This window comes from Drosophila innubila, assembly GCF_004354385.1.
Source record: "Drosophila innubila isolate TH190305 chromosome 2R unlocalized genomic scaffold, UK_Dinn_1.0 1_C_2R, whole genome shotgun sequence".
NCBI classification, from domain to species: domain Eukaryota; kingdom Metazoa; phylum Arthropoda; class Insecta; order Diptera; family Drosophilidae; genus Drosophila; species Drosophila innubila.
In genome coordinates, this window is record NW_022995374.1 from 14,043,335 (window position 1) to 14,070,292 (window position 26,958).

At 36.5% G+C, this 26,958-nt stretch overlaps 2 protein-coding genes across 3 annotated transcripts; both read left to right on the plus strand.

Annotated features, from left to right (window-relative positions):
- The first annotated feature begins 824 nt into the window (after positions 1-824).
- Positions 825-17,525, plus strand: LOC117782976 (protein scabrous). The gene is made up of 4 exons (XM_034620096.1): positions 825-1,177; positions 4,388-4,822; positions 12,878-13,397; positions 15,324-17,525. Exons 1-4 carry the CDS (start codon positions 825-827, stop codon positions 16,218-16,220), a joined length of 2,205 nt encoding a protein of 734 aa, XP_034475987.1. The 3' UTR covers positions 16,221-17,525.
- A 6,780-nt stretch (positions 17,526-24,305) lies between these two features.
- Positions 24,306-25,344, plus strand: LOC117785633. Of its 2 annotated transcripts, none has more exons than XM_034623740.1 (5): positions 24,306-24,621; positions 24,675-24,841; positions 24,895-24,960; positions 25,024-25,118; positions 25,192-25,344. In XM_034623740.1, the coding sequence occupies exon 1, from the start codon at positions 24,411-24,413 to the stop codon at positions 24,615-24,617; it is 207 nt and encodes a 68-aa protein (XP_034479631.1). In that variant the 5' UTR covers positions 24,306-24,410; the 3' UTR covers positions 24,618-24,621; positions 24,675-24,841; positions 24,895-24,960; positions 25,024-25,118; positions 25,192-25,344. The 2 variants fall into 2 exon arrangements, with proteins under 2 accessions (XP_034479631.1, XP_034479632.1); XM_034623741.1 differs by having other exon boundaries at positions 24,899-24,960.
- Positions 25,345-26,958: the final 1,614 nt, after the last annotated feature.

The following is a 26,958-nucleotide window of genomic DNA, read 5'->3' on the forward strand; positions in this document are numbered from 1 at the left end:
ATACGCTCTTAAGAGTGCGCTCTCTCTCCCACACACACACGCACGCACACACATATAGAGTTGACTCTCTTACTTTGGCTACAGTTGAGTGGTTAGCAACCTGTTTAAGGGCCAACTGCTGCTTGTTGCATGCTCTTCAAACTCAACTCCAACGCAACGCGCTCTCTCTCTCGCTCTCTCTCGCTCGCTCGGACTGAGCGACGAAGCATCGTCGGCTTGTGGCTCGTGTATAAAAAGGACGATTCTGATGCCCGCCGCTTTAGTCCTACGACAAACGCCGCGTCGACAACTTGGTTCGCATCGAAAAGCAGCAAACAAAGTGAATGTCTGACAATCTCTGTATAGAGTTGAAAAGCGAGTTCAAAGTGTGCTCTCCCTCTCGTTCACTTACACTCGCTCAGTGCTCGTGTTACTGTGTTGAAAGCCGCTTAAAAGGCCAGTCCTCGAGTGGCAAATAACAAACAGCTGAAAGTGCTAAACAAAGTGCGTCAAAGTGTGGCAAGGAGTCGCCGTCAAAGTCTTCGTTGTCGCCGCTTATAATTGTAATACGGTTAGCGTCGCTTTTTATAAGGTGTTTAGCTTTGGGCCGTCATGAAACGTGGCCAACATTTGCATAAATACCCGACTCCCCAACTTGATTAATTTTTGACCACAAAGCAAAAAAGTTGTAACTTAAAAAAAAAACAAAAAAACAAAGAAAAATATTAAAGCAAAACTTGACTTCAATTATGGCGGGCTTTAACATTTTGCGGCTTTTTTTCTTGCTGATCGTTGCGGTGGCAAGCGCGCGTGGCGCCACCGGAATCATCAGCGATGTGAACAACATGTTGCGCGACACACAATCAACCAGTTCAATACCAGCAGCAACTACTGTACCATCATCCAGCGTCGAGTTGCTCCGCTTTGTCGACGACGACAATGAGGATGATGATAATGATGATGATGCCGGCGATAATGAGCTGGAAATGTTATCGAATGGTGTCAAACCACAAACTGATAATGCTAATCTCAAACTGGGCGATCAGGTGCGTCTGCTGACCAAGCAATTGAATGCCTTGATGACACGGCGACGTGAGGATTACGAATTGCTCGAGCATAATTTACGCAAATCCTTAAGGCTAACGACAAACGCGGCCAGCGTTGATGCCGATATGCGCAGCGAATTGGATCAACTGAGGTTTGTAGCTTGACTAAATTTCAAGGTGATTTGCACACCAAATTGATGGCTTAATTAGATGCAATGCCGCAAACCAATTGCTTTATGTGGCAGCTGCAACTTGGGCTGCAAGTTTTGCAAACTCGAAGGCTCGAAAGTTTTTCAACTGTCGGAGGCGTAGAGATAGCTTAATTAATTGGTTTTGTCAGCTACTAATTTTAACTGCTTACATATTAAACAGACACACACACACACGCACACACACACAATCACAAACTCGCACAATCACATACTCAAACTTTCCTAAGCCAATTAGGCAGCGCCTCAAAGTAGGCAACACTTTTATGGTTCGCTGAATTTTGATTGTCGTATTTGCTTTATTCCTGTGTGTGTGTGTGTGTGTGTGTGCGTGTGTGTCACTTGTATTTGTTTTTGTTGCGCAAAAGTCAAGTTAATTTAAACAAATAAGAAACTGTCTAAGCCAGGCCCTCAAACAGCTAAAGCAGCTGATAAGAAATCGCTGGCCGGAAACACGTAGCTGATATTTTTTTGGCAACAAGAGAGTGACTGACAAAGAAGAGGGAGAGAGGGAGAGAGGAAGCCAAGCCTGCGTTTCGTGATTTGTTTGTTGTCTTTGCAGACAGGCTGACTAATAATGATTGTCTCATCGACACACACACGCACACATGTGAACATGTGTGTTGTTGATCTAGAGCAAAGGACAACAAAAATGGCGCACTCTTAATTTACTGTACAAATAGCTTTGGTTAGTTTTGCTTTTGCTTTTGGTTTCGTTGTCGTGAACGTCGTAAACTTTGTCACTGACACCGTAAATAATTCAACACACGCGTGTGTAGACACACACACACACACACCACACACACACTGACAGAGACAGGAACTCGCCAGGGCCAGTCAAACGTCATGTCAACTGTGGTTTATTGTGACCCCGCCAAGTCGTTATCTGATTGCGGCATGACGCCAGGCGACAAACCACATACGGGCCATAGGGATATAGAGAATGAGAGAAAGAAGGGTAGATGGAAATAGGGAGCAAGCTGCATTTGATCCATTAAACTGGCAGCCATTAGCCGCTACTGATTTGAGTATTAAATTTGATGGCGCATTCAACGCATCTCGTTGCAACAGCCTCAACTCCATTTGGTAATTAAAATGTGTGAGATAACATCTCAAAATCCCATCACATCTCGTATCGTCGGACTGTCACACGCTTCGCGTTCGTCGTTCGTCGCTCGATTTTGCGTATTTTCAATTTGCTTCAAGTCATTGACAGCATTTCCAATTTTTGCTTGAATGACATTTACAGCTTTTTTCTGGTTTTTTTCTTTTTTTTTTGGCTTTCTTTCAATGTTTACAAACAGATAGGAAAACTGTTGCAGCCATGCGAAAAATTGTGCAAATTTCTGTAGTTGTGTATGCGCATATATGTGTGAGAGTGTGTGTGTGTGTTTGTGTGGTTGGTATAGAATATACAATAATGTACATTGCACCTTTTCTTCTATTTTTGTTGATCAAATGTTTAGATTAATTGAGAGCAGACATGTCAGAGGCCATAGAATTTGCGAATGAATGCATTCATTTCACGTGTTTCTATGGAAAAGCGACTCATGTGATTTACTAATTACATTTCCAAAAGAGACTTTTTGTTAATGTCAGAATACTTTTTAAAATTAATTAAAAAATGCTACATCCAATTAAAAACAAAGGTTAGCTTGACTTGCATTATATTATACAAAATACACAAAAGTGGCATCAAATATAAAATAAATTCTTTGGCAATGTTAAATAAGGCTTAATTTTAAAGATTTCTAAAAAATTATACATACAAGTCTCAAACATTAGTTTTAAATAAAAAGTTTATTTTGTTAAAAATGTCTAATTTTTAAAACTTGAATAAGAATAAAAAGAATAAGTTTAGTTATCTTTATTTTCCCCCTTAAACCGTAAAGGCTATCAAATGATTTTCTCAACTTTTTCACTTAACACACTTAATTTTTGATTAAATAATTTGAGAACTAAAGAACTTTGCACTCGCTGAGCACAAGTCAGGGCAGCTCAGATCTTTCATAAAACTTTGCGAGTCATCCAAATTTACAACACACAAATGCACACGTGCATCAGTCACCCGCAAGCAAATTGAAATATTACGTATACGCAACACACAATCCTACCCCAAATAAGACAAGCAGTCGGAGAAAAAATGAAAGTTTTTTATGAAAATTTCATGTAGCTTTGCTCTTTTGACAGTGAAAAATAAAACAGCAGCAGCAGCAGCTGCAGAGAAACCACAGCAACCACCACAGCCACCACAAGCAACGCAACGCAACACAACGCAACCCAGTCGAAGTTGAAGTTGGAGTCAAAGTCAAAAGAAAGTTTTTTTTTGTTTCGTGATGGGAATAGAAGTTGAAAGATGCTTCCCCTTTTTCTACATCTCTCTCTCCCCTTCTCACTCTCTCATTGTCGTTCTGTCTGCCTTCAGTTCTTCCGACTGACTACTTTAATTGTCTGAAATGCCACAGAAATGCGCACAAGTTTTGAGGCTGGTTGGTGGCGCCTGGCAACTGCCACAAGTGCTACAACATTTTCATTTTGTGTTCACTGTATTTGCAAAAAGCTAAACAAAATTTATTTTTGCCACACTTAAACAATAATTTCTCTGCTTGATGTTTTTTTTTTTGCTCGTGTTGTTGCTCGTTCTTGTTTGCGGCTACAAAGTTTTGGCTATTTTCGGAATTATTTTGCTTTTAGAGAATTGCAGTTGACTGCGATTTCCATTAGTGTGTGTGTGTTTGTGTGTTTGTATGCAAAGGTGTGAAGTTATTTTGGCTTTTGCTGCGCAGATTCTATGAATATTATTTTTTGCGACACTGTCCAAAAACTTGAATAAACTTAATTGAAAAACTGCATGAAAATGACGTTGCTTTTTCCTGTAAACTTTAGCGAGCAAATCCCATTAACGCGCTGCTTTTGGCCACACAGGCAATTAAGCCATCCGCTAGTCTGAAAATGTCAATTTAAATTAGATTCTGCCAGCGCTGTACCATGCCACACGTTGCCCATTTCAAAGTCAATTAAAATGTTACGCATACGCCGTGTGTGCTGCATATTGAAGCTGATTGCCTTCTGCCTGGCTAATTAAACAAGCCAGCTACAAATATACGTAATGCAAGCAATGCTGAGTAAAACATGTTAATTTTTACATTGCAGACGCGAGGTGCAAATGCTGCGTGCCACACACAGCGGCAACAAGGAACGCCTCACCGTCGAGTGGCTGCAACAGTCCATTTCGGAGATACGCAAACAGTTGGTGGAGCTTCAACGCACCGCCGGCAATGTGGCCAAGGATGTGAGACACGGGGGCGGTGCCTACGAGGATTTAGCCACCATACGCAACGATTACCAACAGCTCAAACTCGAATTGGCCGCTCAACGTGAGCGACAGCAGCAAACCGAGGTCATTGTACAGGAAATGCGGGAGGAAATGATGCAACAGGAGCAGGAATTCAAGCACCAATTGAATAAGCAGCTGAATGCGAACTCCAAGACAAATGCAATCCCCAAACAGCAGACAGTTGGCGAACAGTCGGCGAGCATTGAGGAATATAGCGCAAGTCAGGAAGTCAGTCAAGAGGTGAGTTCCAAGTCGAGTCCTTGTCAGAGTTGTCCTTTTGGTGGGATTTTTGTTGGCTAGTTTTAAATGAAATCTAGACATTAAGTAGAGATTTTTGAAATTTTAGCAATCAAATACTCAGAAGAAGATGTTTGAGTAGCATTTTAATTTATTTTATTTAATAACTTGCAAGTGCAAAATAAGATATAAAATCATTTAATATAGTATAAATAGATTTTTTCTTTGGTGGTTTTGTTTAAACAGCAGGACAACACTGGTCCTGGCAGGCAGCTAACTTTATGCTAATGATCAGATAAGCACGCACACTCGCACACACACGCTCTCAGGTGGAGTGCTTCAGTTTTTATGGTTTTGAAATTTATTTTTGCTGTTTTTGTTGCTGCCACTGCCACGAGTATTTAAGTGCGCTCATAAAGCGACCGACCAAAGCTCCTGTCCCTCCACCTCCATCTCCACCTCCCGCATCATTGCCATTATCTGCCCATTTTATGCCTTATTTTATACCAAGACGCGGTCTGGGCATTGTTTTTTAAGGCGGGCGCCATCTGAGGCACGATGTGCTAACGAGCCGAGTGCCCTACGATACCCAGCCGAATGGCAGAAGGTGTGTGTGTATGTGTGTGTGGTGTGTGGTATGTGTGTGTTATGTCTTTCCCTTTTTTAATGGCGTCTCATATATGCTGCTTAAATTACTCATACGCACCGCAGGACGTCAACATATTTAATATTTAATGCTAACTCCTCGCCCCGGGCAGCCACTTAGCCCAGTCTTCATGCCATGACCCATCTCCAGCAACAGCTACAGCTCCTGTCTGCTCCTGTTGATGGCCTAACTGAATCATTAACATTAAGGTCAGGCAAATCGCAGACAACGACGCAGACTGAACGACAACATGCTAACAACTTTTAATTATAATTAAAGTCAATAAACGGAAGCAATGCCAAGTGAAAGTTGAATAAAGCTGTCAACGGCATGCTGCACTTGAATATACCCTAAAAGTGCTTTTTTAACTTTCGATTAATCTATAAAACTGATTTTCTCTGAAAGAAATAATATTAAATAGCAGTGACCGCAACAGTTTTAATTTTTATTTTATTAATTTATATTAACAATTATTTCTAAAATTTAAAAATCTATTATAAATAAATATTTGTGATTTTTGTTTAGTTACAAAACAAACCATAATTATTTTAGATTTTTATTTACTTCAAGTTTTCAAAATTTTGTAATAATCTAATAAAACACGTTATGAGAATAAATTTAAAAACAATTGTTTAGAGATATGATGTATTAGTAACGCTGTTAAACTTCTCAAGTAGTGAATAACAATCAATGTAGACTTCAAGTAACAAAAGCACTCCTTTCATTTTCCTCTTAACAGGTGAAGTATTTTTTGCACAAGCTTTAAGGCCAGTGAACATTGAGATACGAATATATATGACAGGTTGCTTAGTTTCCAGTAGACTGTAATGCTGGACAAGCACATCAATTTTGCATACTCAACTCTTTTATCCTTGCCATGCAAACTAAACAAAGATACATCACAGAAACCAGCAGGTAACGCCACAGGGTAAGAGGGAAAAAGAGGGGGGAAAAAATATGTGATGAAGATACTTGAATAAAAAATTGGAACGTTGTGCTTCATTAAAAGGATTATGCATTCGGTTGCCACAGAAAATATGTCAGTGGGATATCTAAAAACTGGTTTACAGCCACCTGTTTTCAGTTATCCCCCCCTTCTTAGCCCTTACCACTGCTCCGGCTTTTGGTTGATATTTTATGAGAGCAGATTCCCTTTTTACTTTGAAGTATTTGTATTTGTGATGTGAATAAAAAGACGCTTAGTTGAAATTTGCTTGCTTAGTGACAATGTGGGGGGTGTGGAGAGGGGAAGGTTGCTGCCCCTTTTGCCCTGCGATGGCGGCTGATTGAAAAGTGAACCTCGTTGAGCACGCACACACACACACACACACGCATACACAAAGCAATTACTCCGACAAGCAGCCACTAAAAATTTTTTGACCACAAATTGCTTTAAAAAAGGCAAACAAAACCAATAAAACCGATGAAAGCGATAAAACGTGCAGTCAGGCGGTTTAAGCGGCTTTCACAACAGACGCAGTTGAATCTGTTTGGAGTGCAGGACAGGATAATACACACACTCGCACACACACACACACACACTCTGGGATATTTATGTAATGTTAAAGGGCATGCCTTTGCCGAATCCCCTTTGCAAATACTTGAACAATACACGTACGTTTTGTGTATAGAATGAAATTGCTGAAAATTGCAAACAAAAAGCAGGAAATCACCTTTTAATCGCCTCGAGCGTTCAGACTGCGCGAAATAGGAGCAGGGGGGGAAGGGGGCGTAGAGTAAAGGGGAGGGGTAAAACCAGAAATTGGTATCCAACGCCAGCTGCTGATGTCAGAGAACAGAGAGTGACGGCTGCTGTCTTTTGTCTTGCCAACATTTGGCAAAATCCCCCTGGCCGGCAACAGCAAAAGCAACAACTACAACAACAATAGCAACAACGGTAACAGCAGCAGATGCTCTTGAGTGCCTTGATAATCAGTTTTGTATATGTATATGAATTTGTGTTTATTTTTTTTAAGGTGTGCGTGTGTGTGTGTGTGTGTGTTTGTCTTCGTTTATGATGCGCGCGATGCTTCAGCACAATTTGATCCTTTTCATTATTTCTTTCTCACTCATTCCCTTTTTCCACCAAAGGACCAACAACAGTTATCAGTGAACCTGTTTTTTTGTTCAAAATTTAAGCTAAAACAAAAAACAAAAAATAGAAAAAGCAATGAAAGTAAAAATGCCAAAAAGCAATTTCTAAAAATTATTATTATAAAAACGCAGCAAAGCAGAAATTAGGTTAAGTTATAACAAAACGCAAGGCTACAAAAAAAAACAACAAAATAAAATGCGCAGGTGGTTCGCAAAAATATATATATATATATGTATTCATACCTCTGTGAATATGTGTGTGTGGTTAAATAAAATCAGCTCCCCTTTATTTGATTAAAATGTATAAAAATAAAAAAAACGCAAATAGCAAAAGAAATTTGGCGCATGGCCCCAAGGGAAACTACAGAAGAGAGCAAGCGGATTTAATTTCAATTGTGAAAGCACAATAAAAAAAAAAAAATATTTTTAAAAATGCTATATAAATTAGTTGTCTGAAAAGCGTTTGTTGCAATTTAAAAAAAAATGTCATATACCATTAAAAATTTTAATATCGTCGTTTTAAAAGTAATGAACGTTCGAGACAAACAATCTGATATTTTATTTAAGGAGTTTAGAGGGACTAAAAGTGCTTAAAAAAGCTAAAACATGCTTGAAATGCGCTTTTAGGTCTTTAAAAATGATTATAATTAGCAGCAAAAACTAGATTTAGGAAGTTAAAGCACTGAAGAGCACATTAAGATGACTTTATTTAATAAAAAAAATCTTAAAAAACTAAAGAACACTTTAAAATTAAATATACTAACCCACAAAATAAAGTACACTGTAGAAAATTCGCTTGGTTGAAATTCCATAACGATAACTTTTGATAGATTGTCTTTTTTTTATTCATTGTCAATATAATCACTTTACTTAATGTATAAGTAACTTTCAATTTTGTTATAAGCAAATGAGTGTCTAATTGCCAACTTTCATCAGATTGTAAAAGCCATTTGCAGACCCTTTTTTTAGTTAGTTTATTTGATGTTGGCACTTAGTTGAATTGCCCATACTAATTGAACTGAAATTGATGGCAAGACCTTTCAACTGTCGGCCCGAAGCGAAGCCAAGTCACAGCTGCTACTGACAAGAGGTCCCTTCTAAATAACTGATGCTCTAATTGCAATGTGTGCAGATTTATAACAAAAGCCAATCCAGAACACGACAGACACACACAAGACAAAACAAATCGCATGATGGAAGCTGTCAGTAGCAACAGTTAAACGCAAATGTTTATCATTGGTTATTGATGCGATTTCCAGGATATACAAGTACGAAAAAAATGCAGAAAAAAATACAAAAATAGGGAAACATATACGAGTTGAGAGATACACGTATTGTACATATGAGAAACTTGCTCTTAAATTAGCCAGTCAAACAAATGCGGGACACACAGACAAACAGACAGAGAGACAGAGAAAGGAGACAGAGTCTCAGATACTGGTCCGGACAGAGAGAAAGCATCCAGTTTCAGGCGTAACAAAAATTGTGTTTTGTTTCTGGTTTTATTTCTTTTGTTGCTGGCTTCTTGTATTGTATGGCCCGAGTGGGCCCAGCATTTTACCTTATTTATGTTGATATTTGTGCTGCCTTTTGTTTTATGTTGCCTTCTTTCCCTTGCAGCTACTTCTGGCAATTTGTTTGATTGTTGGAGTGCTTGTATTTTTTTTCTCTTTACTTTTTTGTGTGTTTATGTATATATATGCACATAAGCCGCAGACAGACAAGGCTCTTACTTGAATATCTCTATATGTAGATATATATGTATTGCACTGGTAGTTGATATTTATTTTATGAGTCAAATTACCTTTATTGAAACTTTGCATACACTTGAGATTCATGTGTAGTACGTCATGTTTCTATCTATCGTACTCCTACTCTCTTGCCTTGAAATTTGATGCCTCCTGCCTCTCTGTTACTCTTTAGACCAAGATTCCCCCAGTGGCAAGGATTGCAAACATGTTGCCCTTAACTTTCCTGGTGCTTCAACCAAATATGCATATATTTCTCTATATATGTGCCTCAACTTTTGGCTCTCGTCTCAAGTTTTATTCCTTTGACTTGTTTGCAGTGAAATATAATAAAACGAAAAGCATTTCGTTTTTCAATTTCTTTTTGTGTGTGATTAATTTTTAAGCTGCCTGCGAAATATTCAAGTGCTCATTTTATTAAAATTCGCAACACTTTGTTGCAATATTTGCGCATATTTAGTTTCAAATTATGCACACGTTTGCCATTTAGCCATGACGGTTCTAGCGGCAAAAAGCCAGCTCCCAATGGCGGGCACCTAAATGCGCGTTAACTTAATGGCAGCCCACGCACACCCACACCAGCACACCCACACACACCAACACACACACTTGTACTAACAGTTTTGCTGTGTGTAACTTTTTGAGCGGCACACAAAAGTCCTATTAAATTTTTACGACAATTCAGCGTGGAGCTTCCACAGCAGCTGTAGAAGTTATTTTCTATTTTCACTGCACACACACACACCCACACACACACATTCACACACACTGGAACACACCTATACATATACATATTCCCTGGTTGTTCGTTGCATAGCTGACGCTAATAGCAAATCCTTGTTAGCCTTCCTTTCAGCACAACATGTTAAATTTCACTTGAATTCTGGCGACCAACCAAGCGGTTTATGCATTTTATGAGTATGTGTGTGGGTGTGTGTGAGTGTGTGCTTTGGATTTGCAAATTAATTAATCTTTCGACTGCTCTTTGTTCCTGATTAGCGTTTCTTAATTACGCACACAAAGGTGCACACACACACACATTCACATGGAAAAACTGTCACACACAGTCGTAAATTATTTATGCAACAATTTCGATTTCAATTAGCGGCGCTGTCACTTGCCACAAAATGTCTTTAAAATTGTTTTCTGTTGCCTTCAACTGTTAATTGGTATAACGGTATTTGTGACTGGGCCAAAAACGCATAAATCACATTTAATTATATTGTTGACGTCGCCCGCTGCAAATCGTATATCACCTTGGCCATTTTTGATAGCCTCACCGTCTGCCCTCCAGCGTTTAGTAGCACCCACAAAAACACACACACACACACACACACACACACACACACACACACACACACATATTCACACACACACAAATTGTATCTGTGTGTGTGTCGGTGTTTGTGTTGAGCTGCCTGTCGAACGTGGCGTATTAGCAACGTTCGTGACCTTTCGCATAAAACAGCAACGACGCGACGCTTCCTTTTTGGCAACGTCCTTGCCAAGTGCCCCGCCCCCCAGCTGCTGCCCACTCGCGAAACGTGCACTGGGGGCAAAGCAAACACAAACAGAAGCAGCAGGAAATTCCGTTAAGTTTCGCTTCGATTGGCAGCGCAAGTTTCGCATAAATATTCGGGCATTTCATTTTTTAGCTGCGACATAAATAATTAAATTTCACAAAAAGCGTTTAAAAAGTGAAAAAAAAATATGAACAACAATTACGCAATAAATATGTACAGAATAATATTCTCCAAGAAAGAATATTATCTTAGGTAACAAGCTAAAATATATACTACTCTTATAAATAAATTGATTTTATAATAAATAAAAAAGTTCAAATCTGTATTATTTAAAATAAAAAATATATATGTAAAAATACTTTCAAATAATAAATATAGAAAATTTATCACTAAGTTGTCCAAGCACAACTACAGTGTATTTGCCATTTATATTTTCAGCTTCTTTTTCATTCGATTCAGAGCAACTTTGGATTTCAAAGCTTGCAACATGACTTTATTTTTCTTCAGTTTCTATGGCAAATATGTAGTAAAGTTCATTCGAGTATTGCTTAATTAAACAGCAGCATCAATTTTGCTGTAGTTCCTTTTCAGTGCTCTTCTGTTTGCTCTTTCCATTCATTAGCAGCACATTTTTGTTGCTTTAGAGATACTTTTTCCGAGATACTTTATTAGTCAATTATGAGGGACATCTGCCGTAGACAAAAGCAAAGATGAAACATACAGTATATATTCGTAATGAATGGAAAGCAAAGCAGACTGAATATGCAATGGGAGATTGTAGCTGGAACTGTATCTGTAACTGTATTTGTGTGTTGCTAGCATATTCATTACATTTCCATTCACAAATCACAACTGTGACCCAAATGACATTACCTTGGTTAACGCTTGTCACTCAGCGATATTATACAGCTCGTATATACTCTTTCTCTTCCTCTTGCTCTCTCTCTCTCTCTCTCTCTCTCTCTCTCTCTCTCGCTCTGTCTATCTCTATCTGCCTAATTCTATCTCTCTCTATTTTGATATGAGAAAAAGGCATAAATAAACTTGTGTGTCGCTTACGCCAAGTTGCTCCAACTAAATATCTACATATGTGTGCGTGTCTGTATGTCTGTATGTGTGCGTGTGTGTGTCTACTTCCTCAACGCCAGGGACTTAAACGCGTTGCTGTCGTTGGCATTATTGTTGCACACGCCTTTTATACACACGCCTTGCAAATTCCAACATGTGTGTCGGTGTGGTTGTCTTTTTATACCCTATGCCGAAGATATAATAAGTTTGTGCAAATTTGTGTAACAGACAAAAAGAGGCGTGGCAGACGTCATAAAATATATGTTTAGTATAGTTCAGCATCAACGTCTTTCTGTGTGAAATAAAAGATCATGGATTTGGAAAGAGCTAGAATGACCAAATTGGGCATTTATTGCATAGAAGCATTGAAAATATATAGTTCTAATAAAAATCATATTTTACTATTCTCGCAATAAGTAAAATAAATTTAAAATCACATAGTCAAAGCTAATTAAATTATATTTAATTATCACAAATATTTAATGCCAAAAAAAGTAAAATGATTTTCTTTTTAATTTTTTTAATTATAATTAAAAACTATTTAATTTTAATTGCTTTTTTCAATGTGATTTTTTATTAAAAAATATATAAAAAAGTAATAGTTAATATGCCTATAGCCACAGCTCTGTTATAACAAGCTTTAGGATGCTAAATGAGCTGTAAGACCTCAGACGTAGGATATCCTGTAGTCGGACAATTTCCACTTAAGCTTTCTTTTCGGTGTGTGTGTGCTTGTGTTTGTGTGCGTAACAAAGTTGTTCGGCACTGCTGCGGTGCGGTATGAAATGCATTTATAATAAATGGATTTAGGATTCAATTCCCTGCACATAATCCTGAGCACATGTATATTACAAGTACGCTAAGACAAACACTACAAGCTGAAAGCTCTTAAGTAATGCAGCCTTAAAGCTCAAATAAATTATATTTAAAGCTCCTGTCTCATCCCCTATATTTAATCCACTTGCAGTCGCCGTCGCAGCTGCTGTCGAGCAGTGAACTCGCTGATCATCGTCGTCGCCATTGCCGTTTCCAGCAACAACAAATACACAATTTGCAACTGACCCAACGGAACCTGCGACGTCAGATGAATGAACTGAAGTACCATCATATTGACGAACGTGTGCGGAGCATTGAGTTGGAGCAGCATCGCATAGCGAATGCCAATTTCAATTTGAGCCGTCAAATTGCGACACTGGACAAGCTGCATACTTCGATGTTGGAGCTGCTCGAGGATGTTGAGGGTCTGCAAAGTAAAATGGACAAGAACATACCCGAGCTGCGGCACGAAATCTCCAAGCTCGAGTTCGCCAATGCACAAATTAGCTCCGAGCAGAATTTAGTACGCGAAGAGGGCAAAAATGCGGCACGTTCCCTGCAGGCGATGGCCGTCAGCGTTAGCGCGTTGCAGGATGAACGCGATGGTGTCAAGAAACTGGTCAACACCGTCGAGCAGCTGCAAACGAATGTGGATCGCGTTCAAACACTTGTCAACACTGAACTGCACAATAAGGTAAGCTTTACTAAATATTTAGAACATAATTTTCGATTTAGTCCCTGCTTTTTATATACAATTCAAGCTTTGAACTCTGTCAAGATAATATATCTCAAACAAACTGATGAATGCAATTCCAATTTGATCAAGACTTGGCATTTAAATTAATTTTTTTTCGAATATCCTTTAATATTTTAATACTATCGCCTGGACATTTTTTCAAAAACTTTGAACTCTCATAACTTCATCAAAACTCAACCGATTTTCATGCGGAATGTCATTTTGATCATGATTTGGCCTCTAAATTGATTCTGCATTTGAATTTTATACATTTATAAAATTTCATTTTTTTCGACCATCAGTCATTTATTATCCAATTTTCCTTACCAACCCCTTGACATTTTTTCAAAAACTTTGAGCTCTCATAACTTTATTAAAACTCAACCGATTTTCATGTGGAATATCATTTCGATCATGATTTGGCCTCTAAATTGATTCTGCATTTGAATATTATACATTTTAAAAATTTCATTTTTTTCGAGTATCAGCCACTCATCATCCAATTTTCCTTACCAACCCCTTGACATTTTTTCAAAAACTTTGAGCTCTCATAACTTCATCAAAACTCAACCGATTTTCATGTGGAATGTCATTTTGATCATGATTTGGCCTCTAAATTGATTCTGCATTTGAATTTTATACATATAAATTTCGAGCAACAGCTACTCATCATCCAATTTTCCTTACCAAATTTTCATTTTCGCAACAGCCACTCATCATCCAATTTTCCTTACCAACCCCTTGACATTTTTTCAAAAACTTTGAACTCTCATAACTTTATTAAAACTCAACCGATTTTCATGTGGAATGTCATTTTGATCATGATTTGGCCTCTAAATTGATTCTGCATTTGAATTTTATACATTTAAAAAAAGTCATTTTTTTCGAAAATCAGTCATTTATTATCCAATTTTCCTTACCAACCCCTTGACATTTTTTTAAAAACTTTGAACTCTCATAACTTTATCAAAAATTAACCGATTTACATGTGGAATGTCATTTTGATCATGATTTGGCCTCTTAATTGATTCTGTATTTAAATTTGGTTCATTTAAAAATTTTCATTTTTTTCGAAAATCAGTCATTTATTATCCAATTTTCCTTACCAACCCCTTGACATTTTTTCAAAAACTTTGAACTCTCATAACTTTATTAAAACTCAACCGATTTTCATGTGGAATGTCATTTTGATCATGATTTGGCCTCTAAATTGATTCTGCATTTGAATTTTATACATTTAAAAAAAGTCATTTTTTTCGATCAACAGCCACTCATCATCCAATTTTCCTTACCAACCCCTTGACATTTTTTCAAAAACTTTGAACTCTCATAACTTCATCAAAAATTAACCGATTTACATGTGGAATGTCATTTTGATCATGATTTGGCCTCTTAATTGATTCTGTATTTAAATTTCGTTCATTTAAAAATTTTCATTTTTTTCGAAAATCAGTCATTTATTATCCAATTTTCCTTACCAACCCCTTGACATTTTTTTAAAAACTTTGAACTCTCATAACTTTATCAAAAATTAACCGATTTACATGTGGAATGTCATTTTGATCATGATTTGGCCTCTTAATTGATTCTGTATTTAAATTTCGTTCATTTAAAAATTTTCATTTTTTTCGAAAATCAGTCATTTATTATCCAATTTTCCTTACCAACCCCTTGACATTTTTTCAAAAACTTTGAACTCTCATAACTTCATCAAAACTCAACCGATTTTCGTGCGGAATGTCATTTTGATCATGATTTGGCCTCTAAATTGATTCTGCATTTGAATTTTATACATTTAAAAAATGTCATTTTTTTCGATTTTCACATTTTTTTTTATTTGAGTTAAAAAGCCAAAATTAACAAATTTTGCTTTCTCTTACACAGCTATCGCACTTGAACAAGCCACACAAGCGTCCACACAATCAAAAGCAATCGCAACTGCCGGAACTACAACTCACCGATTTTGAAGGGGACAGCGACTTGGCCGAAACTCTGGTGGCCGAATTGGAAAACGTTGAGGCACAATACGAGGCAATCGTAAATAAAATGCCACAGGACTGCAGCGAGCTTTCGACTCAGGTTGATGGACTTCATCTAATCGCACCCGCTGGGCAGCATCATCCACTAATGACACATTGCAACGCTGATGGCTGGACGACAGTGCAACGTCGCTTTGATGGCAGCGCCGACTTCAATCGCTCCTGGGCGGACTATGCCCAAGGTTTTGGCACACCAGGCGGCGAGTATTGGATTGGCAATGAGCAGCTGCATCATCTGACGTTGAACAACTGCACACAGCTGCATGTGCACATGCAGGATATCTATGACAACAATTGGGTGGCAGAATACAAACATTTCTATATATCATCGAGGGCAGATGGCTATAGGCTGCATATTGGCGGGTACAGTGGGAATGCATCGGATGCTTTGAATTATCAGCAGGGCATGCAGTTCTCGGCCATTGACGATGATCGCGACATATCACAGACGCATTGTGCTGCTAACTATGAGGGTGGCTGGTGGTTCTCCCATTGCCAGCACGCCAATCTCAATGGGCGCTACAATCTTGGCCTGACTTGGTTTGATGCGGGCCGCAATGAATGGATTGCGGTCAGATCAAGCCAAATGATGGTCAAGCGGCTGCCCAGCGACGAGTGTGCGCCAAGCATTGGCAATGGGGCGCCTGTGACAGTGACAACAACATCCACATCCACGACAACAGTCGAGCCCAGCACACGGCCAACCACTGTGGTGCAGTTCGTTGCCGCTGCGCAGGCGTAAGCAATCAGCTATTGAACCACAATTGTAGCTAACAGCTTCAGTGAACCACCAGAGCCATGCCTACTATAGTTTGGAGTGCGTGCGTGTGAAACGCGCAAAAAAACCACAAAAATAATATATACCATATATATGTATAGAAATGTGTAAAGCAGAGTCATAGAGGATTAGGAGGAGAGTCGTGTGTACATAGCTAGCTTTTGTCTAAGTTGTAGTTAATACTATTTCAATGGAGCTTATTAGCCTCGTCATAAAAAGAAAAACTATATGAGAAGTGCTTAACAATAGAAAGTACTCGTATACTAGGCGTATGCGTAATCTAGTTAAATCTAGCTCTAGTTTATTGAACCAACTTGTCCATGGAAATGTATGCAAACAAGCGTACATATTTGTTTTGTCTTTCAGCAGATCTCATAGAGACATAAGTTCACGCAGCTCAAAGAAAACTGATAAACTCTGATAAACAAGTGAAAACAAATTCTCATTAATCCCATAAACAAACTTAAATTAAAGTCATTCTAATACTCTATTTTGGAGCATATCATGAGCAGAACAAATAAGTGCGTGGATGTCTGCAGTTATTTCCATAATAGCTACGAGTAATCTTAGTTTATAAGTGAAAGCCAGTCTCTAGTGTAGGCATCTCAGACAAATAATAAATATACTTTTAAAATGTCAACACCACACAACAAACAAACTTATTCAATATGTGAATAAATTTGTGTGCTTCTGTGTAGAAATTTAGTGTTACATTTTAAGCGTCCATATCAAGTACATTATGTAGGCTTGATTACAAAGATTGAACGGTCATTTAAGTCATTAAGTAAATAGTCCTAATGTTGGTAATTCTCATTGTTGTATTATAAATGTTAACAGCATTAGCTTCTTATCCCAGATACACTACAATTTCAAGCATCATTTTGTTCTTTATGCAACAACCAACAATTTACATGTATGCCAAAGACACACACAGATACACATACACATACACACTTATTATAATAATTTATGAAACTCGAGAAGCAACAAACTATTTTCTGCAGTTTTGCATATACCAAAAAATACAAATAAATATATAATATAATACTATAATGATAACAGCAAAAAACAATTATTGTTGGCTAAAATTTCAGCTAATTTAAGTGAATAAATGGAATCTATATATATATAAATATATGTTAAGTAAAGTATATACTTGTATACATTAATTTTATGTACTTTACGTATTAAGTGACTCGAAAAAATGGAAAACTGGCCATAGCCAGCGTATTTTACAATAAATGAATTGATGTGAATTTTCCTCTGCAAGGTTTTTCTCTCTCTTTACCTTACAACAACAATAAGAGCCCAGCAGGTACTCGGCATCAAGTGATTGGCAAAAATCTGTGCAATTTCGACACACGATGAATAAGAGTAAAAGAGGAAACGGAAAATATATATATATATTCAGCTGAGAGTATACGAAGTTGAAATACACTATCAACTAAATCTTAATATATTAATTTAAAGTTGAATGAGCTTAACGCACACTTTAATTTGATGAGCACGTCAGTTTAACAAGCCAAAATTACTTATTTCATTGATTTTTTTATGACAGAATTTTCGGAAACTTAAGATAACATTTTCAGATGTGTCGATTCAGCAATAATTCATTGAAGGTTGTTAAATCCAATGGCTGGATTAAGATCACTAGCATTTTGATCTGCTAGAAAGAGAAGCAGCTGTTTAAAGTTTCATCCAATGGACAACTTACTTTGTAAAGTTGTTCAAAAATGAGTTATCTGGAATCTGATAAGCTTTTACCCGAGAAAATCACAATGCCCTGAAGATTATAAAGCAAAGTAAATCTTTGCATGTGAACAACATGAAAACGCACTGCCATGGCTCACAGAGTGTTGTCAGAGACAACAACAATAGCAACAACAACTAAAAAAAAAGACGCTGAATGCGCAGATTTATGGTTGCATTTTCACACACACATACACTCATACTAACACACACACAAAGAGCGGATTCGCTTCACGCGAAGCAGAAAAAATGCGAGAATGAGAAATCTCAAAAAATAGACAAGCCTAGAGAACAATGCCACAGCTGCTCTGGGTTGCTTTTGTTGCTCTTGTTGCTTTCGTTGTTTTTGAGATTGGCATTATTGTTTTAGCCAGATTACAGACTGTTGGACTGCGTCAATGCAAGTTCAGGCAATCAATGCTAGCCAAGCAATTTTAAGCTCAAATGTCATAATATAAACTTCATACGATTAGCTGTGCCAAAAAATATACTACACTTTATATACCAAAAGATTTTTCACTTTGCCAAGGAGAGGGGAAAATTCGTAGAGCTAAGAGTTATATCACTGCTGTGAATTTTCATTTGAAAATGCCAGCTGTCTATCTGTCTGTGTGTCTGTCTTATATCAATGGCAGTCGAAGCATAAGAAATTTTCACACCAGAGAAGCTGCAGCAAAAGCTCAGCTGCAATTTATCAGGCATGAGAGCACACTCCTTAATAATGGAAGAGTGCACATTTTTTACTATTGAATATTTTACAGCATTGACTTGTGACTTTATTGGGGGGTTTGACGTGACCCTAATGTCATTGTGGATTGACGCACTGATCCTTATTTATGCATTTATTTTGTTGACACTTTTCGCACTCAAAAAAATGCTTCTAGCCAAAATGAAAATGCCACAATTCACAAGCAAACTGCAAAGCTATTTTATTTTTTTTTAGTTTTTATATTTATTTCTGAGTGGAGAAGTAAATAAAATTTGGCATTTTGGTTTAGACTCTTGACACAGCCGACACACAGATACGTTGAAAATGCGACATTTAAATATATTTTTAGCTTTACTTAGGTCAGTCAACAGTCAACACAGCGTTTTCCGCACCATTTAACCTAAGAACATCTTTCACAACCAACTCAAATTTAGTGTGAAGTGAATGAAATACAGCCGAGAATGGAAAATAAAAAGGAAATTACGAACCCAAACTTACCTTCAGGTTGTTTCCTTTTTTTTTTTTTGTATATAAAAGTATTTACAAAGGCCACCGCTTAAATAAAAAGGGGCACAAATAAAAGCGAAAAGCTGCTGCACGCATTTAAAATGCAAATCTATTCATGGTTGTGTGGTCGTAAGCGGCAATGGAGTCTTCATCCCGTTGGCTCGCACTTCCGGCAATTAACAATGAGTCCACGAGATGGCAAACTGATTCAAGTGAATGATGGCCTGTTTAAAAGTGAAAGTCATAGAGATGAATCCCGATAGACATATATAGTATTGTAAAAGAAATGTAGACAGAATTCTCTGGGTAGACCACTGTTCTTCGAAAGAAAAGATCTTTAGATCTAAAGACAACCAGAAATTGCCTAGATAAAAGAGAAAAATATAAAAAGACACTGGACATTAAGGAAATTCTAGGAAACAGGACTATTTAAGAATAAGTTTAAAGGCAATTCAATAAATTTATGGAGTAGTTGGAAAAATCTAGCTTTCTTAACGCGCATATCTGCAATAAATAATGCGAAATATTCCCGATTTAATTTAAAGCCACATGTACAAAAATTATTAAAATGGTTTCGCAAATTTGCGTTTATTTCAGAGAATGAACAATGAAATATATTTTCATATAGACATTGTTTTTCGAACTGCAATCCAAAAAGCGATCCCAAACCACAACCACGAGCTATTCAGCTCCAACAATTCAAGTGAACTCAGCCAAAAACAGCTGAAAATATCTGGGTATATTTGAATCTATATATGTGTTTGTTGTGTGGGTGTGCGTACATGCACAATTTCCGCCAAATAATTTATGCGCTTTCAGCATTTTTATGCAACGAGACCAACAGGGCGTATGCGCAATTAATATGCTACCATAATTATCATAATTACGCGATACTGTGCTATCGATTCGCCTTAAAGCTTCAGTTTACATTTCGTAGCTGACAAATTTAAAAACGTCTTAGTTAAATTCGTGTAAATAAAAGCATACGTTCATTGGGCAATAAAAAGCAGCCAACAATTTAATTAAAAAGCATAATGTCCTCCAGTTTAAGCAGGCTCAAAGCGCACAGGAACAACGACAGCAATACCAACAACAAATAAAAAACATAAAGAAACAAAAACGAACAAAAAAACAATAAACTTTTACGATTCTAATGTGTGGCGCAGAAATGACACGGAGCCGCAGGCAAAGAGCAAACGCTTGTTAGCTTTCCCTTTTAATCAGCTGGCAACGCGTGGTTCTTTTTGTATATCCTGTATCCAATGGGAATGGAAATGAAAGGGTATTATTGCTTGATGATTAAAGAAGTCCATTGCAAAGCATACATTTTTTAAAGTCATTCATTTGCCAGTATTGCTAATTGATTTTAAAATAATTTTGAAGACAACGTTTCTTTTATATTTTTTTACAATGATTTTATTTCGACAATTTCATCTCGATATTATTTTATTTGACTTATGTATATATACAATTTGGTATATAGACTCCAGTTAAGATAATTAAAAATTATGAAATCCTTTTTCAAAATATCTTATAAAATACTAAAATACATTTATACTATCATATTATCTATTTATATTCTGAAGCTGTAATTTTAAAACTTTCCAAGCTATAGTTGTTAAAGTTTCTCAGAGGTATTTATAGGGTATCTCTTCGGTCTGCACACTCCACTGCAGCATATATTCCTTGCTTTTTTTCGTGTTTTTATCCTGAGTCCCACTGACAGCTAATGTGGTTGTGGCCAGACCAAGCCCACATCCTCGCCTGGCCACCAGCTGTGTGAGCTCCAACTAAAGGGAATATGCAAATTTTAATTAGCGGACAATTTACATATGCTACGCACACTACTCTCTAGTTGGAGATACGCTTATAAGTCCTTAAGTAGATATCCTGTCGTCCATTGTCTGCCATTTGACAGCATAAAGTCTGTGGCCATGTCATAACATTTAGGCCAATTATAAATGTTATTGCCAGCAAAGTGTGCGAACTATTTTAATAATTCACGAAGAACTAATAGTCCAAATCCCAAAACCAAATGAATTTACATTTTAAACACAGCAATAATTAATTCATCGAAAATTTAAATAGATTTAAGCTTAGCTAAAACTATTCACTTTCAAATAACTAATTTGAATTCAATATATGTTAGATCGATTAGTAAAATCATACTTTCATGTCAAATAATAATCATTTTCCTGGTGTTAATTGTTAGAATGCAATTTACAGCATTGGCTAATTTAATACATTTATCATAAAATACAAGGGAAACGTTTATGTTCATTTCAATGATTCCTGTTTTATAAATAATTATAAAATGTTGCAGTCAATTAAATCTAAATTTTAATGCATTTAATCTAAACCATTGTCTTTGCAAAAAAACCATTTATTTTATTTCAATAAAAATTTAGAACTTTTATTAGATTCTCTCTTATATAGTTTTTACGAACAAAAATATTTCAGGTAACCTCAAACTTATTTAACCCTCCATTTTTATTTTCATAGTTCTTTTGTACTGCCAACAATATTCTAGTGATTATTTCAATTTGGCATTAGCCTTACACTCAATTCAAGCTGTCAAATAACCGTTCTTGACAAAACTGACTTGCACAAAAACCGGGCAAACTTCTTAGCCTAAGGCTATACTTAAAATAAAATGAAATCAAACGGGTACATTCTTATATTACTGGGTCACAGTATATGGTTTTCAACGTTCGTTTTATTACAAAAAAAATCCCAAATAAGCCAGCTTATACAAAAAACTAAAGTAATCACGACTCTGAATCTGAAAAGATCTACTCCAAAACCAAAAATGCACAATTTTCTTTTATGCCATGAGATGGCAGTAGACTGGGAAGGCTTTTAAACTTAGCCTGCCAGTTTTGTTCCCTTTTTTGGCCTGAGCCTCTGTGTAAATGCTGCCAAAAGTCACATTGCATTCAAATGCAAAAGGCTGTTGAAAAAAGGACACCCTGTCCCACTTGTCATTCCCCTTGCCTGAGAGCCTTATTGTTTTCAGGTTTTTATCTACTGTGAGCTGCTATTTCACTTTTCTCACTGCAACTGCGACTACAAACTGTGGAAGGCGATTATTGTTGCAAAGTTGGTTGACAACTTGCGTCAGGCTGAAGGCAAGAGCTTGCCGCTGATGAGGTGCAAGTCCAGAGAGCTGGGATTGTAGCTGAACCCAAGTTGGCTGCCAGCATCATAATAAGGCATCAAGTAAAACAGTCTACTGAAAATAAACAGTTGAAAGGGATAGTTAGACAGTTGCAAGGGATATTATATGTCTTGGGCAAGCAGAAAGTTATCTTTTTTGCTATTTTATAACGACTTTGAATTCAGCATTAATCTTGTATTTTACTTGCCAGCCATTGTTGCGGTTTCACTTGCCTTTAATGTCTGGGCCTTGCCTCGGGGGTCAATGGCAGCAAAGTTTGTAAGTAGCAAAGGCTGCTGTCGAAGGAAATTGAATATCCGCTAGAAAATTATCAATTTATGGTAAAATGAGCACTGATTGCAATGCCACGATACGAATTGAATGCGCCACCATGCTTTGTGGCATATTGGCTAAATTGAAAATGTATCGAAATGAAAACCAAACCGAGCAACGAAAAGAAGGCGGCAGTCAACAAGCAGCTGGCAAACAGCATTGCCAGCAGGGCCATAATGAGCCAGTCAATACCATGGACAGCACATACACTATATAGACACACCCACACACAGAAAGACAGGCAATCGATGTGCAGAGCAATGAGACTGTGCTGAAAAGTGCTGCGACATTGCGATAAAAAGCAGATTGCAATTTGTTTTACTGATTTCCATGCTTTTGGCTTTATTTGCACGACGGAAACTTTCATTAACATCAAACAGATACTGTGCCAAAGGGAGCAGACAGTCCGACAGACAAAAAGACAGACAGGCAGCCCGGAAGACAAGGAAGTCGTCAGCCTCATATAATATATAACATGCACTTTCAGTAATGAGCTGTGCATGTATTTAACATGATACTTGTACTTGCGCAAATGGCATGATTAAGTGGCATTTGCATTGTTTATTTATGCAATAATTAATGTTTAATAATGCAACACAGTGATTCAATTGTAAGTAAAGTCAAAGCTCTTACGTATATCGAAGTGTAGCTGCTAAGCTCAATTTTAAGCTGCTTAACGAGCTTTTCTTACATCAACTCTTTAAGCATTTGTAACAAATGTAATGTAAGATACTTCGCTAAGCTTTGAACTGTTTGCTGGATTAATTGCAGCCTTGCATATATATAATTTATATATGCTATGGTAATTTTATTTTTGTTTTCCTTGACAAATACATTAGCTTCATAAGAACACTTTAATTGCAACTAAGTATATAATTTATTTTAAATTTTTCTTTGATTTCTACCTCGTACATTCAACTACTGTCATTTTATAAATGACCCAAAACCCGCCTAATTAGCCGCAATTTGAAGTGCAAACATTTATTACCAATGAGAAGCATCTCAACAATTTAATAAAACATGCCAGAGAGTGCAACCAATTACATTGGCAAATAATGCCCACAAATGAGTTTTGAGTACAAACACTCACACTCACATTCACACTCACATTCACTCAGTTGGCCAGCAACCGCAGCCATTTCCATTCCCAGTCTGTTTGAGTTTTGAGCCTAACAAAAGTCCTGGGCACAAAACTAAATTTATGTGTGCATTAACTTCCCCTGACCCATGATCCCTGACCTTTCTCTGCTTCCTTATGAATGAAAGATGTCGAAATTGTGTAACTTTGTTTTGTAAGTAATTTTAACAAATTTGCGAGACATTTGTGGCCTTTTGTACAAATATTTAACCCAGTTTTGGAGACCCGTAAATGCTTTCTTTATCATTTTCCCTCTCCTTTCATTCTTGTTGCGTCTACTGTTGACTTTTTGCGGCCAAAGAGGCCAATTAACTTAAATAATTAGCCAAAGTTTGTGGCATTCAGATAAAGTTGTTGTCCAAATTGGACCTGGTTACGGTCGAGGTAGCATTTCAACACTAATGCCAACCAATTTCAATGAAATCCCTCATTGTTTTCCCTGCTAAGTTATTGTGTCCGAGAAGTGTTTGCAATTTGAAAAGCAAAGTAAACATTGGAGTTCGTTTGAAGTATGCTCAACAAAATATAACTCAATTTGTTAGTTATAATCTAAAATTGAACATGGATACCGTCACAGATAAACGAACATCTAAGAGGAAGAAGAAAAAGCAATACATATACACAACTAGAATCTCGAGAAGAACTATATATCGTACTCTTTATTGGACGTGTGTCTTCGTTGTCCTCGCCGCACTTTGCGTCGGCCTACACTATTCATTCAAAGCTGATTTCGGACAATGCACATCTTATGATATTAAATGCAATTAATATGGTGAGTAAAAATTATATTTTTTAAATCTTAAACTATCAAGAATTTTTCTCTAGCTATTGACATTATGGAGAATGTGGTTAGGAACAGGAAATTTAACTTATATCATTGCATCTACTGGATATCAGTTTGTTTATTGATTACTATCGCTGTTTTTTTAATATTTTTTTTCATGGACGTTCCTCGACATTACTGCACAGATTATGAAGTTTCTTGCATTGATGTAAGTACAGTTGTCAAATATGTAATCGTAATAATAGCTTTAATACTCTATAGCCAGATAAGGAGGAAGTTTTATGAACCAAATAATTAATTGAGAAATTTATTTAAAAAATAATTTTGGTCAGTCATTGATTTGTCATATAAGTATTAGGTGTTCTTAATATTCAATAATTATTTTATTAGCTCTTGCAGTTGATGGCCGAGTCATTGAAGAAATATTTCATTGATAATTTAACAAACTACAAAACTACACAACACAGAATTAACCTTAATTTCAGGTATTAAACACTTGGTTGTAAACGTATACGAAATATTTTATATTAATTTAATTATCACTTTCTCTATCTTCAGCATAATAATATGGATTGGCCCTTAGAAACTCGAAATGCACATGATAAAGGAAAAAATAAATAAAAACATTGTTATTTAACATCAATTACTTGTTCTCACGTACACTTAATATTACAATCATAATCAATAAATTCTATTTGGCAACTGTAGTTATATAAAAGGGATTTCCTTTGATAATATATTAAATAATACATTTTAAAACTTTCAAAGTTTAAAATGCAATGTGCACAGATGTTTGCTTACAATTAAGAATTTTGCTGAATGCTGGCAAAAGTTCGCACAAGAATCTGCTTAAGCAGATAGCAAATGTTTTACTTACTCGACGGCATTTCAATAAATTGCAAGAGACTTAACAATTTGCATTTCTGTGCCAGAAACTTGCATATGGATTCCCATTCAACCGATATGTATACAGTGCCTGTCAGCAGTCGGCTTTCTAGCAAATTCATTGACATCATCTAAAACATGACCTGACGGCTGTGTTGATACGAGAATACTTGATATTGCATATCTGATGGATTTGCTTAACTGAATTTAAAAAGAAAGCAAACAAAATAAAAAAAAAAAAATGCTGTTGACCTACTGCCAGCATACGAATATCGAGAAGCTTTTCAAATTTATTGAAGCTCACTGAATTTTCCATGAATACACCCGCAGAGTGAGTGCCTTTTGCAATTGAATGCATGTGAAGAAAGCACAACGAGTCTATGAGCACTCATACAAGTGTAGCTATAGATTTTATATGCGGATTATAACCAACAAAAAACTGCAGTTCTCCACATATTAATTAGAGGTTTTTGTTCCGGAGATTTCACGGGTATAGTGTGTGTTTTTAATTTTTTGTGCATTTGTTAAACCATAACAGTTCTCCAGCCAACGCGTAAGTCACTTGTGGCCAAAAAGTTCATCCATACACACACACACGCACACATACACACATGCATACATACCTACACCCATAAAGATGTAAATGCAAACAACAAACTGCATACTAATGATGTCTCTGTTGTGGTCTGCACTTTTGTGCTCTTAACCCGCATAATTGGGCCATGGGGTGTCTGTGTGCATGTGTGCATGTGTGTGTATGTGAGTGTAGCCGTTGTTGTTTATCTTTCTTTGGGGCTATGATTTAATACATAATACACAATAAAATACATACACATATATACTTTTTAGCTCAAATATGCATTTAATTGCCAGCTGTTATGACCGCAAATTGACTTGTGAGCTTTGATTATGCCAAAATAGTACAACAGCTTAAAGTGAACTATATTACTTGCGTTCAAATGCATATTAAGTTTCACACATTAATTTTAAAACTTAAGTAGCTAAAATTCAAAATTGCAGATTTATCTTTCTTGAACTAATTCTTATAGCCAAATGCATTTAAATTCTTGGAAAGCTTCTCTTTTGAGTGTAACAAATCTCAGATTAATTTTAATTTTATTTAATTTCTCTCAAACAGTCTTTTCATTTGATTTTCAAGCAACTTTTAAGAGCGTTGCATATTTCAAATATTTTTTTAGCCAATTCTTTTCAGATAATTAAAGTTTTGCATTTCTTTTCTTTATGAAATTTTGCTTGGCAAATTTATCTTCTTTAAAGCTAGTGCCGCTAGATGTCATGTAATTTTTTGTCAAGGTCAAGTCAAGCTTAAATTGATGAAAATAAATGCGTGTTCTTAAAACAGACTCTCAAATGTTATTTTTGACTGTGGCTGACACTTTTACGCGCAGCAGGTGAAAAATAAATAAACTTTTAAATTTA

Coding starts and splice junctions, on each gene's coding strand:
- LOC117782976 (XM_034620096.1), top strand. CDS start 825: ATGTTGCGCGACACACAATCAACCAGTTCAATACCAGCAGCAACTACT. Junction 4,823..12,877: donor AGTCAAGAGGTGAGTTCCAA/GTCGAGTCCTTG, acceptor GCTGCTGTCGAG/CAGTGAACTCGCTGATCATC. Junction 13,398..15,323: donor ACACTGAACTGCACAATAAG/GTAAGCTTTACT, acceptor TCTCTTACACAG/CTATCGCACTTGAACAAGCC.
- LOC117785633 (XM_034623740.1), top strand. CDS start 24,411: ATGGATACCGTCACAGATAAACGAACATCTAAGAGGAAGAAGAAAAAG.